The 19704-nt window shown below is 37.0% G+C and overlaps 1 protein-coding gene across 2 annotated transcripts; it reads right to left on the minus strand.

Annotated features, from left to right (window-relative positions):
* Window positions 1-942: 942 nt before the first annotated feature.
* On the minus strand, window positions 943-6831 carry LOC105054509 (ubiquitin-like protein 5). 2 transcript variants are annotated; one of them, XM_029267391.2, is made up of 2 exons: window positions 6516-6831; window positions 943-1231 (listed from the first exon to the last, which is right to left on the minus strand). In XM_029267391.2, exon 1 carries the CDS (start codon window positions 6741-6743, stop codon window positions 6522-6524), a length of 222 nt encoding a protein of 73 aa, XP_029123224.1. In that variant the 5' UTR covers window positions 6744-6831; the 3' UTR covers window positions 943-1231; window positions 6516-6521. The 2 variants fall into 2 exon arrangements, with proteins under 2 accessions (XP_029123224.1, XP_010934337.1); XM_010936035.3 differs by having other exon boundaries at window positions 943-1117; window positions 6516-6828.
* Between the last annotated feature and the right edge of the window lie 12873 nt (window positions 6832-19704).

Consider the following 19704-nt stretch of genomic DNA (forward strand, 5'->3'; position numbering starts at 1 on the left):
ACCCATCGACTACTCAGCGTTTTTGCCCCCTTTTTCATGAGATTTCCGTGTCAGACAACAACGGCTGCTCAAAGATTCTCTCTCCCCAACTGCCTCTCTTCATGGCGCAAAGAGATCGATGCTAGGAAGAGGGTTGGTCCAATTCATGAAGGTCAGTGGTATACTCAGCGAGCTGTTGGACCTCAGACTTCTGCAACGAGTTTTTTTGGATTTCCTTAAAGAGGATATGAGCGGTTGTAAATACCACATAACCGTCTATGTGATGCAACTTCATCATCCCCATCAAGAGAAAAAAAAAAAAAAAAAATAAGTTCAGTTGTGTGAAAACGGCATCGCTGCTGTTTAAAATTGTTTATATATGGAACTGTGTTTTATCGTTTCCCCTCATCCGCCCTTCAGAAGTGTGGGCAGGTGCACCAAAGTATGTTCTCACAGGGTTTCGATTATATTAAAAAACTGGACGCCAATAGGCAGAGAAATATGCAACAGCGTTTCAACGTAATTGAGACCCTTCGGATGTACGTTTCAGATCATGTGCATCATGCTGATTCAAATCCAGTCAGTCTAACCAGATCAAAATGTCCAAGTTGACAACAGGTCAGATACTACATGTTCAGATAATATGGAACTATATTAGAAATTACGTCGCAAATAAGAATAACTTAGAACATGTATATTTTAGTTTAGTCTAAGTAAACTATAGTACACGTACATGTTCTAAGTTAATCTTCTCGAGAAGAATAATATCCAGATAACAGCCTAAAGTCGGTTCCTGCTTCACAAGTTGACCACGAATCACATTTCATTTTGGTTAGGCAACGAGGTCATTTCCCCGCAGCACATCAGCAAAGCTTCATGGCTCATATTACCACAAGAAGACTAGTAAAATGTCTCATAATTGTTCAGGAACACCGGTACTAACTTCTACGTCCACAAACAAACTAGATAGCAACCATATGCTTAATTATTTTGTAAGATTGAATACACACACAAAGCATCCATTAGTCCTTGTTGCCAACATCATGGCTCATATCAACTATCAAATTACCTACATTTTTCCACATTCAATTGTTCTACCATAAGCGACACCTGCATCCATTTGGAACAACCAACTCACCTGCCATATGAGACCACATCAATCGCGTGAGACAATTCACTTTAAAGTAGTGAGAATTTTGAAAACCAAAAACTAGAAGCTTCCTAACAACAAGGCTGAATGATGCTGCTGGCCCTGCCAAAGTTGCAGATGAGAGATAGAGAGAGAGCCAAATAACTGTATTATATAATAATAGATACAAGCAAATGCAGAAATAATAGAACAGATGATGGAAACGAACATCCATAATTACAGTCATGACATCACTGAATACCATGGATCCATGCCATGTAGAATTTCTATTTTATAGCATTCAACCAATTGCTGCCGGCAGGCGAGCGTGCGCGCGGCGAGAGAGAGAGAGAGAGAGAGAGTTAATAAAACCAACTGTGCAGTGCACGCAACAACTTTAAGATGTCTAGCGAGCACCACATTATCAGTTGGCGGAGAGTTAGTAGTTTATTTATATATTGATAACAGATGAAATAATTAGAAAAACAGCAAAGTAGACGTTCAAGGCTTTGGCATGAATGACTATTGCATCTATAAATTCGGAAGTAGCAGAAAGATATTTTAACAGGGCTAAGATTACTTGTCTAGATTATGAAGCAATCATCACAACCACCTATGACTTTGGGTTGGTGAATTACTTTTTCTTTCAACAAATAATAAATTCTTGGCAATTCATTGATGCAAGCCAGCCAATTTCCCTAGCCTGACAAATTTTCATCCATTAGATGTTCAACCCATCGTTCACCTTCTTTAATATAATTCAGATCAACATCGAATCATGTTGAATCATCAAATCGCAACGTAATGGGCAAATCATCTAAACCTTGAAAGTCCTGAGATCATCACACCACAACAGGGAGTTTGCAAAATGCAGACAGTCTGCCATTCAATCCTCTTTACAAGACCTACTCAGATGTGGTTTCTAGTAGAGTGGCCGTTGATGCAGCGACTCAAATTCAAATCCTGGATACATATCAAAGGGACTTGAACCATAAAAATCCTCCATGAGGATGGTATGAAACCACTAGACCAAGCCTGGGTTCATTCTTATTAATTCACTGCCCAACTGGTTCTGCCTTAGTTAGACAAGAATAAACTATCTGGAAGGCTAAGACTGCTCTTAGGATCATCAAACTTTTTTTTGCATGATTGTTGACAAGGAACAAGGTGTTCACTGATAAATCTATTAAATGTTGTTTGTTAGGAGCGTTTGGAAGGAACCGTACAGGTGCTTCAAAGTCATCCTCATGAAGAGAGAATATGATCGAACCTAAAGCTCAGGCAGTTTGGGACATGACAGCTTTGGTGACACTTGGACAGTATGGCTGGAAAGACAGCATTTTAGTAAAAAGATGAGAATGCAAGACAAAGTTTGGGGAAGCATTCCATTCCACTATTCATGAAGACTAGAAGTGAACACCTAAGTGTTATGAGAGAGACTACTCTTAGTAGTTTTTATTCTCAGCTTCTATCCTTGGACTCAGCTTTCTTACCCTGTACTGGCCAGTCCGGGCAGTACTGAGTACCAACCACAATTCACCAGCCAACAAGCCCAGCACTTGCTTTCTAGGTGAACTGCAATGCATCCTTTTTTTGCCCGCCCACCACAAAAAACAAAAAAAAAAGGGGGGGGGGGGGGGGCCTCATCTGATAGACAGATGCCAATCCAGGCCATGTGTTGGTATGGCACGTACCATGATATGTATTGTTCCAGCCAATGCATGGAAGAGGAACCAATGTCAATATTTAACTCTTCGTATATATGTTCACGCTTTATTGTAAAGATTTGCACCATAAGCAACTTGCATCACATCTCCTTAGCACGCACATTTGGAATTTGGAATTGACATTTTTCTTTTAGAGTCGACCACAGCTGTAGCATATAATATTCACAATGGTCACCTGACAGTAACTCGTAAATGGTATGTTACACTATTAATACCGCACATGATTGCATACCAGATCTTCGAGCAAACAATTCTCTAGAGATGACTCCTTAAATGGTAATTCATCTTTCAGTTTTGATTTTAACAATTACAAGGCAAGTAAAGCAGCACGATAATAGTGCCTTGGGACTTTTTTAAGTAGAACTTGCTATAACAATTGCAACTGTTTGATACAATCATGCAAATCGAATAGCATTTCTTATGTTAGTGCTAACAAAGTTTTGCAAAGATCATTTCATGTTCTGAAGATGTCATGGATTTATTTACAAAACATGGTCACAAAAAAATGTTCCTTCTTAGTATATTAATTCACCACTTGTTTCTCTAATATGCCAACTTAGGATGATAGAACTCTTAATGTAAGAGTCCCACAGGCTTATAAGTTAATAACTGGAGTGTCCTTGTTAAGCTGTAGGCAGAGAAATCAAAACTGGAGATCCGTCATTTCAGCAAATAAAATGCTTTCATGATCGGTTCCTTATAGAGAATAATTTCTAGAGATGCTGTAATATATTAGCACATACTAGATGAAGTATGCTGTATGTGTTGTACATTGTAAGCCAATAAAAAACTTTGATGTGAGCTATGGATGGTAATACTAGACTTCATGCATAAGCTTGATTCTGATTAAGGTTACTATAATGTCAACTATATGCCTCTAACATAATTTTTCAAATTTAGAGATTGCATGATGCAACAATGTGAAAGGATTTCATGTCACCACTTCACACAACAGTAAGTGAGGTGATCAGAAATTTGCATCAATGAATTCCAACAGTTTAAGTACATGCATGTTTGCTAGGGTATGCAAGTACCTAAATTTGCAGAATTATGACATTTAATTATCAACTACATTCGTGCTAGGAAAGCGGCAAGCATTGGGTGTTGTTATCATGCAATGTGTTTTTTCAGTCGCAGGGTGCTTATATTAAGGATCAACATTAAGCTCATATCTTTACGCAAGTCATATATGGAAATGTTCCCAATATCCAAGAGGATGTACCATAGTATTTATATCTGCAAATGGTTTACGAACAAGTGAAGAAAAAGGAAAGGAAGAGAAGAATTTCAAACATGAGAAAAAAGAAGAGAAGAGAAATGAGAGCAAGGAAGAGAAAGAAAAAAGGAAAGAATTTTGGATCCAAGAGAGAAGAGAAAGGAAAAGCAAAGAACTCTAGACACAAGAGGAAAAAATGTAGAAGTTTCTCCTCTCCAAATCTCTCCACTTTCAGAGAGATCAAAAAAGAGGGTTTGGGGTTAAAACACTTCTCTGTTTCTCCTCTCCTAACCTGCTTTCTAAACAAGGGATTTGGATTTTCACTTCCCTTCTCTCCATGGAAACCCTAACCTGATAGCAAAAATAAATCGAAAATCACCAATCCGACCCAATAAACATTGGTTTCAGTCAGTTGAAAGACATAAATCGGATGGAATCGGGTTGAAATTTGTAAAAAATCGATTATTTACGGTTAAGTTTGATTTATATACTTTTAATCCGTATGAAACCGAACCCAACCAATGTAGTATTTCATAAACTCACTTTCATTTTGGCACGACGTCATTTAGACTTCGATACTTCATTCTAAAAAAACCCCATCACCCATTTGAATTCATGAAATATTAATATTAAATTGTTGATAGAAGCACATCAATTTGCGATAATTCTAAAGTGAAAGCTTTCGGATGTAGTTACCAGTCTCATATCGGTACATCATTTCAGAGTGTACCAACATTGCCATTCCATACCGAACCGCATTATATTAGGATTTTACTGGTATGGGGTTCCGTTCCGAGATGACGAACCTTGCTTCTCTCCTTACTAAATTCCTAACCATACGAGGGAAACTGGCTGGATCTTCTCTATTTTTCCTCACAAACAAGGATTCTTGCGTTCACCTACTTCTATATAACCAAATAGGAAATTCTTGCTTTCTCCCATCTCTTTCTCTTCTCTCCAATTCTCTCAATCCAAACAAGGCTTAGAGTGATTAGGAAAAAAAAGGTTAGGAGAAAGAGATTATGCTCCGTTGCTCCTCTCCTTATTTTACAATCCAAACAAGAGACTGTGACTTTCTCTCCCCCCCTAACCTAATGAGGGATTCTAGCATCCCTCCCCCCGCCCCCACAACAATCTCTCAATCCAGACAGAGTGATAGCATTGACTGATAGAAGAGAGTAAGAATAAATGCTGAAAAATAAGTCTTAAATGCTAATGGCTTAAACTCAGTTAAACATAAAAAGTACGATACAATTGCAATTCGATGACAACATTGAGAGTTTTGATTGATTTGTTATAAGGAACTAGTATTTAAAAAAAAAAATAGAGAGAGAGAGAGAGAGAGAGAGAGAGAGAGAGATAAATGAGGAATACATAAAATTAGAGTTGGATGGTTGAAATGGCGAGAAGCTTTTGGGGTGTTTATGTAATGGATGTACATGTCAGCAACTCAATTATAAACATCTATGGAAGGCAATATGGGCCATGATAATATACAGCTCAAAATGTTGTGCAGTAAGGAGGCTAAAAAAGTGTAGTAAAAACATGAAAGTCAAGATGAACAAGTGATCAAACTTGAAAGGATAAAATCAGGATTTTTTTTTTGATAAATAAGGAATATTAAAGATGGACACATAAAAACAACTCTGACTTTAACGAGGAAAGGTATTTGAATCTCAAAGTTTGAAAGAGAAGAATCACATGGATGGAAGTTGAGAGAAAGGATTTATATAAAGCTCACAATAACATCACAAGTAGCCCTTCATAGAACTCAGTTTTGATGGTGATGGCTACGGGAATTTGGGTAAATATGGATTTATATTTGATGGATCAACGATATGATTCTTTCAAGGGTTAATTATGTCAACTTCGTCAAATCAAACCATTTAGCCACCGTTCCAATTACTATGCTCCTGGCATCTCTCTTAGCATAGGCATCTATATATATTACTCTCTTCATCTTTGCTAGCTACGACTTGCAGCGCTCTAATTTTGTTAGATGACAGGATTTTGCTCATTTAATTACAAAGATCTCAACTTTCTACTCTTTTTTTCTTCAAACCATACTTAACCCACTTCACAAACCCACTCAAACTGATCCAAATAAGCACACCAGTCCAGAAGATAAAACCAGAACCTAGTAACATCTAAAAGGACCTCATCCAAATATATGAAATACGAAAAAGAATCTAAAACAAGAGCTAAATTAATTTGGGAACCCATGTTTCTAGTCACATGTTGAATCCAGTCAGTTCATCATCTAGACATACCATTGCACGAAATGAAAAGCAGAATCATAAAATTAAAAAAAAAAATGCCGAGAACAGTCTAGAAGGATTGGTAATCTAATTCTCAAAAATCCAGTCAGGCTATCATCCAAACACACGAAATCCTTAGAAATTCAGAGAGAAATAGACGATCGGAGATGAGAGATAAGATGAGATGAGGAATCGGTTAAGATCACCTTCGATTAGTTGTAGTAAAGCTCGAGGCCCATGCCGTCGTGGATCTCGTAGTCGCGTAGGGTGATGTGGTCCTTGTACATGGTGTACCACTTCTGGATGCGGATCTTGTCGGCCCTGGTCCCGGTCTGCGCCGCCACCAGCTTCTTGAGATCGCCGATGGTGTCGTCCTCGTTGCACTTCACCCGCACCTTCTTCCCCAGCCGATCGTTCAGCACCACCTCGATCATCTTCGCTGACCTTTTCTTTCTCAAAACCCTAGCCCCTCTTTCGCTCTCCTTCGCCTTGCCCTGCCTTGCCCCGTATACCCACTGGGTTTTCCATCTTATTATCACTTGTTATTGCGCACGTGCCAATATACCTGTACATAAAAAATTAATTTATGAATTAGCAATGGTAATGTGCCTGGCGAAGGGAGCGTAGTTTATGAGAACGTCACCTAGCATTTTCTTCACCGCAAAAAAACACCATCCGCGGCTTACAGATAATTAAATTGAACATGAATGTGATGCCATTATATTGGCCTTTTTGATAAATTATATACCGAACCGACTAGATATAGGACAGTTCATCAAGCCTTAGACCTATTTTGGTATTGTTATTCTTGTAGACAATTTTTTGTGCACCATGTGCCGTGATCTATTTTGGTATTGTTATTCTTGTAGAGCAATTCTTTATGCACCGTGCGTGGTGCAGAAAACTATACACCGTATGCGATGATTCGCTCACAGATGGATCTGGAGACATCGGTGGATAAAAAAAATATTTTTGTTGATCCCATCGAGAGCAAATCACCGCATGCGGTGCACAAAGAATTTCGCTATTCTTGTATTCCTTAATTATATCTAAGGATAAATGGTCGCGTTGACCCATGATTCAATCCGATCCGATCCGACCCATGAAGAATCGATCTGAACCGTTTAAAATGACCCACGGATCTGAATCGGATCTGATTTACTATATTTTGATCCAACTTGACCCATTTGAATTTTCGAATTTATATGAATCTTATGCTCAATGATCCGATTTGATCCGAACCCATTATATGACTCAAACCTATTAATGCTACATGTACTATGCACAAATTACAGCGGATTGCCGACCTACACAACATTATCTTTTTTTCTTTCCATCCTCACACAATTAAGTAGCACTCATTGCTTCAAGTTGATAATTCCCTAATAAATATTATCTTTTCTCTTTCTACTTCATAAAAAATCCTTTGCATTAAACCTAGACAATTTTTTAACTCAAAAAAATTAGAGGATCAGTAAGAAATAGATATTTCACTTCCAGTCGTATCCCACGATCGATTTCCGTATGTATATGAGGTACATCTTGATAGTTTCTAAAATGTAATTGTCATATGTTGATGACCACTCTAAAAATCATTATATCGCAAGTATCATTGGATGATAAATTGTAAAATCAATTTCAACTTCATCGATTGAATAGCTATAGCTAATGTCTATTGGTTAATTTGACCCACAATCTAACTTATACTCAATTCAGGTTTAAACTAGATCCGTATTTCATGAATTAGGGAGGATTATACACAGATCCGATCCAATTCGAATATTTATTGGGTCAAAAAATTTGATCACGGATTCCAATCTGATCCAATCTTCTATTAGATTGGATTTGGATCAATATCAAGATTCGATTAAAAAATTAAATAGATCGAAATTTTTCTGTTGGATCCGATCCATTCACACTTCTATTATATTTAATGCAGCCATTGTGCACCCCTTTCTTTATTATTAAAACCATCCAAATGCATACGTATGACTATTGGTCCTTGACCTCCACTTATTTGTTTTAAATATTTTTTTTTCTTTCTTATCATGCATTCCCATATTGCTAGCACTAATCTTTTAAAAAATATGACAATTTATTTAGCCCAAAAATTCTGGACTCCTAACCAATCATAAAGAAATAAAGATCTAAATATGCAATTTAATAAATATTTAAAAAAGAGTAGGGTCCTTCTTTCCTTGAGACATGTTGATAATTCAGTGGCAGACACACATCTAATGATGCCTTTGAACCCATCTGAAATATGATACCATCTCTGCCAAGAAATTAATACCCAGACTTGCCAAGACCGAATCAAGAGGCAGGTCGAAGTTCCATAATCATGCCGGCAAGGATTTGGGTCATGAGTTAGACTCGTCTCATTGGAGATTAGATTCGACATGGCCTATAAAGTTTGCCTAATTATTCAATGCATTTGTAAATTTAGCATGATCCAAATATCAAAATGTTAAGTCCTACATCTCTAGCACCTATCTCTTGATCGATCAAAAGGATTTGCAAATTTCATATCAAGAAAAAGAGAGAAAAAGGTAGCATGGAGACCGGACAAAGATATATATAAAACATCGGTTTTATGCAATAAGAGCAACTATATTAGCCGTCACGAATTGATCAAGAATGCGAGAAAGGATGTAAGATTTTTAAAACACGCCAATTTCAAGTCCTTTAAGACTCCCCATTCATACCCATAAAAAATCCTGTTTTTCTAAAATTCTTCTACATAGAAGAAGCAAAGTAGAAGAATATAAGTCCATGTTATGCCACGATTAAAAATTCTAACATGTAAAGAGGTAAACTAAGTACCAGTTTATTTTAAGGTAGCTCCTTAATGCAACTTGCACATAAAGACTTGGTTATGTGAGCTTTAATATATATCAGTCTAAAATAAGTTTTGGGTAAGATCATCAGGAATTAGTCTTTTATTTATCATTCTTTCAATGCTTAGCATTTTTGCCGTGTTTCAAAATAATAAACGACATTTTTGTGGTGATGCAAAATTTAAGCAAAGCCGATGGTCAGTCATTCAAAGAAAACATGGATTTAGAAACTGCTCAAAAAAAAAAAAGAGAGAGAGAAATCATCAGAAATACACCTACAAAGTGTTTCACATAGTATAAAAGAGCATAATTAAACATCCTTAATTCTACCACAAATTTTAAAAATATTCACTAAAATAAAAATAGAAACTATTTTCTAACTGGACAAATCTAAGGCTCCAACACCGCTGCAGAAATTTCTGTATGCGCAAAATGAATGCGCGCGTTTTGGAAGATTATTAAGGTGACAGATTTTGAAGCATGCATTTATCTCTACGGAACGTGATTCGCTAGCCAGCAATCTCTCGAGGTCAGGTAGATGTACATTTTGGCATTTCATTCGACGCACCCTTCCTTCGTAACATGTTTGGCATTCCAAACAATACAACTTAATTTTCATTCATATATTAAAGGAAATAGTGTACAGAGAGATATACAATAAAAAGGAAAATCGCTAGAGTTTATTTTGTGTTTCTGATCTCTGGTGGCTTTCATGCATTAATTTGTACTAGTTTAGATCGAGAGGAAGAAAGGAGGGGAATTAATCTTTAATTCCATGTCCATTTCATCAGACATATCAAAAGTTTGATATATATATATATATAATTCTCGTTCGATCAAATCTCAATTCCCTTTCCGTCTGTCGTGGTAGTAAAAGGTGTAAGACCAGCAGTTATGATTTACATGCACCTCCCGTCAAAGGAGTTTTCTTTGACACTACTTTTATCCCTTCCATCTCCTTCCGTTCACCTGGTGTCATCACGAGCATTGTGTTCCTGCTCCCAAGAGAGTATAAAAATGCAGCAGCTTGCAGTAGAGTATAACGCTTTTCTTTCCAGCTGCCTTCTCCAATGCAAAAGCCAATAATATTCTTGTCATAACGGCTGCTTTTTTCAGTCGACAAACATTACCTACCCTCTTATAAATACTTTGAAAGGAAAAGGAAGAAGAAGATTTTAACGACCTCCTCATTTCTCATGCCAATCCCATACTTTTTGGCTTCTCTTCTATATACATATATATATATATAAAGCATCCTCTCATCCTAAAAGGTAGATTACGGATACCACACCGCATACCTAAATATATACGTAGAGAGAGGGCCTACAGAGAGCTAGTGTCCATGGAGGATGACGAGAGACAATATCAGTGCTCAAGAAAGTACGAAGTTATTGTTAAACAGGTAGCTTGCTGCCTGCAATGGATGTGGATTCCCTCATATGTCTCTTTCCATCGCATTTAATAATCATTTGCTGATTTGTATCATATTTGTTTTGCATAATTAGTTAAATTGATATGGTGTTGGTTCCTTCGGCTTTTGTTCCTCAAAGGCTTAATTCATGCATGGATTGGCTTGAACATTTGCTCACATTATTTATCTCATACTTCATTGTACTCCGGGCCATATTGTGTATGTATGGCAAGGAGAAAAGAAATTCTAAAAAATAGGAGAAAGGTGGATTTGTGATTGGAAACTACAACTGCGGACGCAAAGGAAACTAGTTGAAGGCCAATTGCCTTGAAATTCTAAAATCTGTTGCAAATATGGTAAACATTAAATTATTTCTGCTATATATGCATTTCTTGTACGTAGTTCCTCGACCTATATATGCAGTAATTATTAAGTTTTCATGCGTTCATAACTTCTATGGTAACTAAACCCACTTAGTTTTCCGATCGAATATGTTATCGTGTAATGTGAATGGTGGTGATATTCCAATGTTGTATGCTTCGGAAAAAAGTGACTACTTATTTTTGCATTTGAGCTGCTCAATATTTTAGCTGTTCCGGCTTGCATTAATTGGAGCTCAGCTTTATATTTTGGGCCAAGCTGTCGACGTGATATAACAAGTAATCGTGGTAATGGGATGTGAGTGCTGTTTCTCAAAATCATCTTCTTTCACATATAATGAAGGTTAAAATTGTTATATAAAGGCGATTTTATAGAAGCAAAGCAATAAATCGATCGACGAACATCATCCACCAGAGAGGAGGAGAAGAATGATATTCTAGCTAGGTTTCTTGACTCTACTACTCTAGGGAAAAATTTAGATAGTGCATGAACCTTTCATGATGCCATGCATGGTGCATACCTTTACCCTCTTACGAGCGAGGTGTTACTCACTGGAACCAAGAAGGATTTGGACAACTTAATGAAAGCATCAATGGTCTATGTGATTCATATGGGCATCCGCTTCCATCACCAAACTCACATGGTGACACCAGTTAATGTCTTCCCCAAGCCAGAATTAAAATACGAGCCATAAATATTGTTGTGGATTCATTTTTACAAATAATGCATGGTGGACAATCCATAAAATCCATCAAAAGAAGGCAATGATGGATGTTTGTTTTGGTTACACTTATGAAGTTACGGAAATAAAGCATTTTTGGTAAAATGGACATAAAGCATTTCGGTTCTTGAAATATATATATATATATATTTATTATAGCTGGCTGTTTTATCACAGAAGAACATCTGTTATACCTCTTTCTTAATTATGGCATAAATATTGCTTAGACTACAGGGTTGTTATCCACTTCTTTTATATCTTTAAAAATAAATAAATAAGATTACCATTTGAAGCAACTGATTAGATTTCTATGTTTCTTTTTCGGTTTGATGAGCTAATTGACGTGGTGGATGCAAGAACAAGGCCGTCCAAGAGATGCAGGGTAGCATCAGTAAGTTATTTCTTGCAAATAAAGTTCAGGATTCCTCCAAGCTCACAGCATCTTAGATTAAAATCATGTTGTAAATTATGTAGCCAATCTCTAAGGAGTATGTTTTATATGTTGCTTTTATATAAGAGCCACCATCAATATTACACTTTTTATGCATTATGCCGCTTCATATATGATATCTCATATGCTATGAAAGAATTTTTTAAAGATAATGTATGCCTGAAAAAGTTAATTATCTTCCTTTAATTTTTGTTCTCTTTATCAGTCTTTGATCCTTGGGTTGATCTTCTCTTAAATTACTTTATCTACCATGCTACCAACAAAACTCTTGACCCATATATGGAGTCGTCAACAGAGTTGGATCCTTATCTTAGTTTGACTTAATTTTCAAATAATAGCATACCTAGGGAGCTAATTAAGGAATCTATGCCAACTATGCGAGGACACATTTCTGGCATGCATTACTCTATCGTTTAATTACAAGCCCCGTGCTAGCTTATATTTTATGAGAAACATAGTTTCCTGCTTCCTTTTGATACTATGCAAGTAATGTATTTAATTAAAGCAATCGTTCAACTAAAAATCTTTTCGATCTAAAGAAATTTTCTTTAGGTGTTTCGAAGATTGTTTGCAATTGACTTGACTAGAAGTTTTGCCATCTATATAGGGATCACCTTATCAAATATGTACAATACAAAAACTCACTTCCAACTCTAATTATGTTTTCACCAGTACATTACTTAAAGCCAAAATTTCAACATCTATTGTCTTTTTTACTCTACCATGTATTGTTTCCTTCCACTCTGATAGTGTGTGTGTGTGTGTGTGTGTTGTAAGTAAAAACTAAAAGGACTTTCTGTAGCTAAATGATCTTTTTCTTTATTCTTGCAGAGCTCAAAGGAGGAGACAACAGATTCATCACCACAAACACAAATACGCGTCGATGAAGTGCTGATTGAGACCATAACAAGATTCTTGCACACTTGGATGCAAGCCAAGAAAGCACCAAGGATTGCTAGCCCTTATCATCTATAAGCTTATGAAATTAAGTATGCACTTCTAACCATACAATTTCAAGCACTACCATGTCCCTCTTTCCAATGCCCAAGTTCCTAATGAAATGCATTGATACCTCCTTAAATATCTCCAAGCTTCCAACTTTATCTTTCAAATGAAAAATAACTCCCATGGAAAGATGGCTAGCTCTTTCATGATTTCAAGGCTTAAATTAATGTCTGAGATAAGAAAGGGTGCCAAGGATGTACGTGGCCCTCAAGCCGTCAACAACTAGTGGTCAAGTTGCCCCCTCGGATCGTTTTATCATTGTGTTTGAGAGAGACGGAGAGATAGGGAAACGAGGTCAAACTTATAGGGAAAGTGGGAAAGGATTGGAGAGTAGCATCTTGCGAAGAGATAAACGAGAAACTTATATCTAATATCTATCTTCATCAGGGGGTTAAATATAATAGCGCATAAGGTGGAAGCTGTATGCTTGCATTATTACTACGAATCCTTGTTGAATGCTATTTTGTTAAATATGAGATTCTCATTTGAGTTTTAGCTAGTCTTAGCACTCTAAGTGAAGGATTCCTTTGCACTTTGTTTGGAACATTATGGATAATCTTTTACAAGATATCAATAGTGAATATGAGTCTCATGTAAAACATAAATACGAATATTGAACGAGCCCCTACAATTGAAATTTGAACCCATCAAGAAAAATTGTTGGCTTTGCTATATTAGAGTTGAGTTCCTCAATACATTTACAGGTTCTCATCCTATCTTGGTTGCTGTAACGCCATCCTTGACTGGAACAACAAATTACATGCATCTCCACTTTCCTAGCTACCTCTATAAATACCTCCCTATCAAACATACCCCTTTCTCGATCTGATTCTCACTTTCTAAGAAAGAGAAAAAGAGAAAATAATAACTCGTGAAATAGATTTCTCTAGCTAAGCCACTCTCGCCTGTGATTTCATAAAGATATAAGCACCCGAGAAGATAATAGGAGCTGTATCCTAAAACTAGACACATAACGACACAGAAGAGTTTGAATGATGGCCGCAAATTTAATGCTTCATAATACAACTTAGCACAATAATTATAGATCTAGAAAAAATTAGAAATAATTATCACAAATCCAAAGACAAAGTGAATAATAAAAATGATAATATTTAAAAGTCATATTCACCAATATAGAAAAAGCAAGTGTAAAAGAGACGAGTGGCTAAGAAACAGAAAAACATCACTGATCGGTAATAAATGGCATTTTAACTTGTACGTACATGCACATGTTTTCCAAAACACCGCCGATAGTTCACAAGGACTCACAAAATTACAAAGTATTATTAGTACACAAGTCGATGCATCATTCAACCAATATTGGAATTATGAATAGTACTTCGAGAAATTTCAATAGTCCATGGAAATATTGACCCTACAATCATTAAGATGACAGATAAAAACATTTGCGAACTGCTTTTGATGTCAATAGGAAAGTAACTAGAAAAATACCAGGAAGACACGCACACGGTGATATGCCTCTGAACCAACCTCTATCGATATAGGCATGCTAACCAATAGAAGTTCATCATATGACCCTCATTAAAATCCACTATGACATCATTTGAATTATCTCCAATGGCCAACCATCATAGTTAAGCTCCATATGCGAGAGTAATATGCATGTGTAGTGTACGGATGGTTAAGAAGTAGTTAAAGCGTATGATCAACTTACTCAATAACGAACGTCAGTTCTTGCATATATAAAATATACTGGGAGACCTCTATATACGTTCTCCTTAACACTTTTTTTGATGTACTCCACACCCATACCATTATTTTTCTCTCTCAAGTCTTCATTGTTGTTTTGAAGATTTCAATTTAAACATCAAAGGATCTCTACCGGACAGACATTGGTAAATAGATTTTTTTTTTTTTTTTCTTTCTCATCGAACAACTAGCATCGGCGTTCTTGTCCGAGCACAGCCACTACCGACCAGCTCATCTTCTTCAGTTTAGAAGTTCACCAACAAGAAGCTTGGACTTGACTCTTGGCGGCCAACCTCCGCAACTATCATATGATCAGGCAAGATTTTAGCAGGAACATCCAGATAAGCGTAAAATCACAAGAAATACTTTCCAGTAATTACTGCCATGGTAGCTTCCTAAGATCTAGCACGCAATCGTTTTCACTTTTTGCATGCTTTGTAAAACCTCGTTTCACGCTTCTCTCTTATCGCCGTTTCTGCAATATTTTCATGAAAACGGTTAATCATGCTCGGTCCTTTGCTTCCGGCTAAAGTAGGTTAAAAATTCTAAGATGGAAACAAGATGTGGCCACCGACGTAATCGTTACCCAACCAAGGGCCAGCATGCACGTACTAGCAAGATATATGCTAAGATCATTGGCTTAATTATGTCATTCGGTAGGACGTCTTAATCAGCTAGTCGGTCTCCCACAGAGTCCATAGTGCAATCAGAAATCCCATCTTATTCATTAGAAAAAGAAGAAGAAGAAGAAGAAGAAAATTCCGTCTTAATCTCATTTCAATATTGTCCCCTGATCCAATTGTCAAGAGCCAACAACCACCGTGGCCACATCTCGACATTGCAAATATCAAGTATGACATTTGGGAAAGGGGAGAAAAATAATTAAAGAGCATAATAACCGATCGAGAAGCCACCACAAAAAGAAACACAGAGATATATATCTTAAAAAACATGAGACTTCATCCGGGAGCGACGTGTCGAGGAAATCTGCCCTTCGGGTTAACTGATTACAACATGAAATTAATCTTTTTACCGTCGAATCTAGTAGCCATGCATGAGACCTAAAAAATTCGTGTTGTTTCGTCATCGTTACGCAATTCAGCCGTCTCAGATACATAGAATGGCCGTCAATTTGACTTAATTTGTTTCCTCATCGTTCGGTAACACGTTTTTCTTGGGTCATCTCAGGTGGCACCGAGCACTCACTCCATTATGATTTAAGAAGTCAAGACGGAGACCTCACACCCTGCTCCACAAATCTGCCACATCGAGACAAGAATAAAGATTCCATGTCCCCTTTACCAAAAAAAAAAAAAAAAGAAGAAGAAGAAGAAGAAGATTCCATGCCCCCGTCCGATATGACCACGGCTGTCTGTTGATCTAGTTGTGACCCATGAATCAACACGGAGGCCCAATTGCTGCCCAAGGTGCCGCAATTGAGCCTTTGAGCCAGGGCCCGTCCATATGGAGGTATCATGGATGGACAAACCATTCCGAGATCCTTGCATTTCAACCACAAGCTTGAAATTTATATACATGATCCCGTCCACAATAGGGTGCATGAATGGAGGATTTATCTAGTTTGGTGCAAGGGAGTGCTGTCAATTTGCATGGTCCCACCGCTGGACCCCAAAGAAAGTATATAGGTCATCCTTGATGCATAAGTTTCACAGCACCTAGCATTTTGTGGCTAGGTGATCGACCCTCTTGGTTGGGAGTGCAAAAGATGGAAGTAAACTACAAGAAGGGAAGTGTGTTAAGCAATTAAAGGTATAGCAAAGAGAAAGAGACGTGCATTTTGGAAGCGTGTTGAAGAAGAATCAAGGGCCTCCAAAGCCACCAAAACTTAAGTCTGACAACATGGGCTGTTTGAGAGACTTTTAAGCGTGTCCGATTTATTGTGGAGCGCCATGCCCCCCGTCGATGGATGGCTTTTGCTCAGAAATTAAGACACCATTTTTATGGGCCCACTCATGCAACCCGCTAATATACGCAACCGGAGACATGGGGGCCCATGCATCCGAACGAATGGATTGAATTAGAAGTGGGCCCCCAAAGCATCACTGCTCCCATGGGCGAAAAAGGCACGAGAGAGGAGATGGAAACCCTCCATCTACTGCGTCGTTTGTTTGTTTGGTAAAAGGAAAAGTGTATGGGAGAGAGTGGAAGGGCGGAACAAAGCTATCAGGTTATTGCCGCCGCAGAAAGAACCAAAGAAAGGGGGGAAAACTTACTGATTGTCTTTATTACAGTACATTAAACTACATGATTGCGCCAAAATTTGGATGGGAGGAGGGTAACGAGTGGAGGAGATCGAAGCGACCGATTAGTTTTGCTGCCCTTTGCATGTCATAATAACCCTTTTTTTATGTGGGAGGGGGGCGCGGAGGGCGGGATCGATAATCTAATATATATATATATATATATATATATATATAATTATAAGAAAATAAATTTATCATTTAGATTGTCTACATAAGTAACATATTATCATCTATAAATATCATTTAGATCAAAATCAATCTGCAATATGCCACATATTTAGACTCTTTTATCTAATAATTTTTAATTCTTCAAATATTGATTAAAGTATATATGATGTTATTAAAATTCATTTATATGACTTAAATGATATTCTTAAAGTCTGATATTATCTTTTTGTAATAAAAACCTACTGATATATGTAGTTGAAAATATGAATGGATATTATAAATTTGAATGGATATTATTTTATAAATTATATATAATTTTTTAAAAATAATTCATTATATGATCTAGAACCCACGCGCAATGTGCGGGCTCAAAATTAATATTTAATAAGACTCGAAAAAAAATAAAAGCACGGTCCCAAGTAATCCCTAAAAACAGCTTAATGACCTCATTGATTGGTCCATTTTTAATTATCCTTTCTTATTTTGTGTGATGAAAAGTTAACGATGGCAGCTAGGGGTGGCAATTGGGTCGGGTCGGATCGGATATAGGTCGGATCAGATACGTATCGGATCAGAAAATATCAAATCTGAATCCGATCTGTTTATTAAACATATCAGATTTTCAAATCTGAACCTGACCCATTTAATAAACAGGTCACCTGATCCGACCCATTTAACCTGTTTATTAAACAGTTAACCTGTTTATCCGATCCAATCCGAACCGATCCATTTAACCTATTTATCATTTAACCTGTTTAATAAACAGCTAACCTGTTTATCTAATCTGACCCAACCCATTTAACCTATTTAGATACAGAGATAATCAAAATTAACATAGATACAGAGCGAGACATAAAATTATATATGCACGCAGACAAGCGAAGACCACAAAATCCAGATAATTAACAGAAATAGGGAAGCTAATTAATCTTCCATATCAGGACCATTACATACATCAATTTTACTAGTATTTACAAACATTAAATGAACAAACATTTTGGCAACTTGATTTCTGCAAAACTGTTTGTCCTGAGACTTACATCAACAAGAATGAGAATAATTACAATAAGAATAATATCTAAATCAAAGAATGCCTATATCCATCGTCCATTTTTAGAGGAAAAAACTGATAACAATGAACAATCAACTTACTGCCAACAAGCAAAGATCAGATCATACAAACCTCCCAGGAATCCTAATGTAAATCCAAGAAAAAAATCAGTAAATCGATTGCATAAATGAGACAATACATAAATGACTATGAAATCCCAGAATAATAGATCAGATCACTATGAAATCCCAGAAACCCTAATGTAAATCCAGGAAAAAAATCTTGGACCTAGATCGAATACCAACCACAGAGATCGGAGGAGAACACCAACCCCAGAGATCGGAGCAAAAATCCTCGCGATTCCTCCGAGTTTGCTGTCATCGTGATGTTAGGTGTCACGATGGCTAAAGAGTAAAGATGGAGGCCAGAACCCAGCTAGCGCTCCAATGATAAGGGGAGACCGAGGAGGAGCACCATCTAAGGGAGGAGGTTGAGGAGGAGGAGGAGGAGAATACCTGAACTTTCTCTGAGTTCCCTTCAACATGATCGCAAACGGAGAAGAGTCGGTAGTAGACGGTCATCTATTGCCGACGGTGAGGGATCGTCGGCTGAGAGGAGGGATGGAATGGAAACCCTAGAGGAGATGGAATGGAAACCCTAGAGGAGGGAAGGGGAATAGATGCGAGCGGCGAGCCTGGGATGGGAAGCGATGTTTCGTCCGATCAAATGAAATAATATAACCTGATAACACTTAAGAGTTAAGCCGGTTAAGGAGTTAGGACCTTAAGGTTATAAATAGCGGGTTAAACAGGTTATAATCCGACCCGACCTGATCCGATTCAACCCATTTATTAAATGGATTAAACAGATTAAACGGGTCAGTAACCTAAAATCTGAATCCGACCCGATTATTAAATGAGTTAAACAGATCGATCCATTTACGATCCAAACCCGTTTAATCTAAACCTAAATCTGTTTAACATGAGTCAAATGCGGATCGGATTGGTGGATCGGATCGATTTTTACCACCCCAATGACAGTAATGCGAAAGGACATAAAAGAACTTAATAATAATTATAAAAAAATTTCAGACATATACAAACAATTAATTTACTTGGGAAAAAAATATTAAATCACATTCGCAATGCATTTGAATGTAACACAAAATCAAGATGTTTCATAATTTTATACATTATTCAAATTGAAAATAGCAAATTTCAAAAAAGATGCAACGAGATGGGCTTTATGGATTCTAGAAATACATAGAATTATTGGTTTCAAAATTTTTACTCTCAACAAATAGTTCAGTATCTATTAAGCACGTTGTATGTTGACAACCATTTTCTTCACAGCTTAGGCTTAGGTATTATTTAATTATATTTTATTTTTCATCATT

Source organism: Elaeis guineensis, chromosome 11, assembly GCF_000442705.2.
Source record: "Elaeis guineensis isolate ETL-2024a chromosome 11, EG11, whole genome shotgun sequence".
In the NCBI taxonomy this organism is placed as follows: domain Eukaryota; kingdom Viridiplantae; phylum Streptophyta; class Magnoliopsida; order Arecales; family Arecaceae; genus Elaeis; species Elaeis guineensis.

Excerpts from the sequence above, each read along its gene's own strand:
- LOC105054509 (XM_029267391.2), bottom strand. The coding sequence starts at position 6,743 with ATGATCGAGGTGGTGCTGAACGATCGGCTGGGGAAGAAGGTGCGGGTG.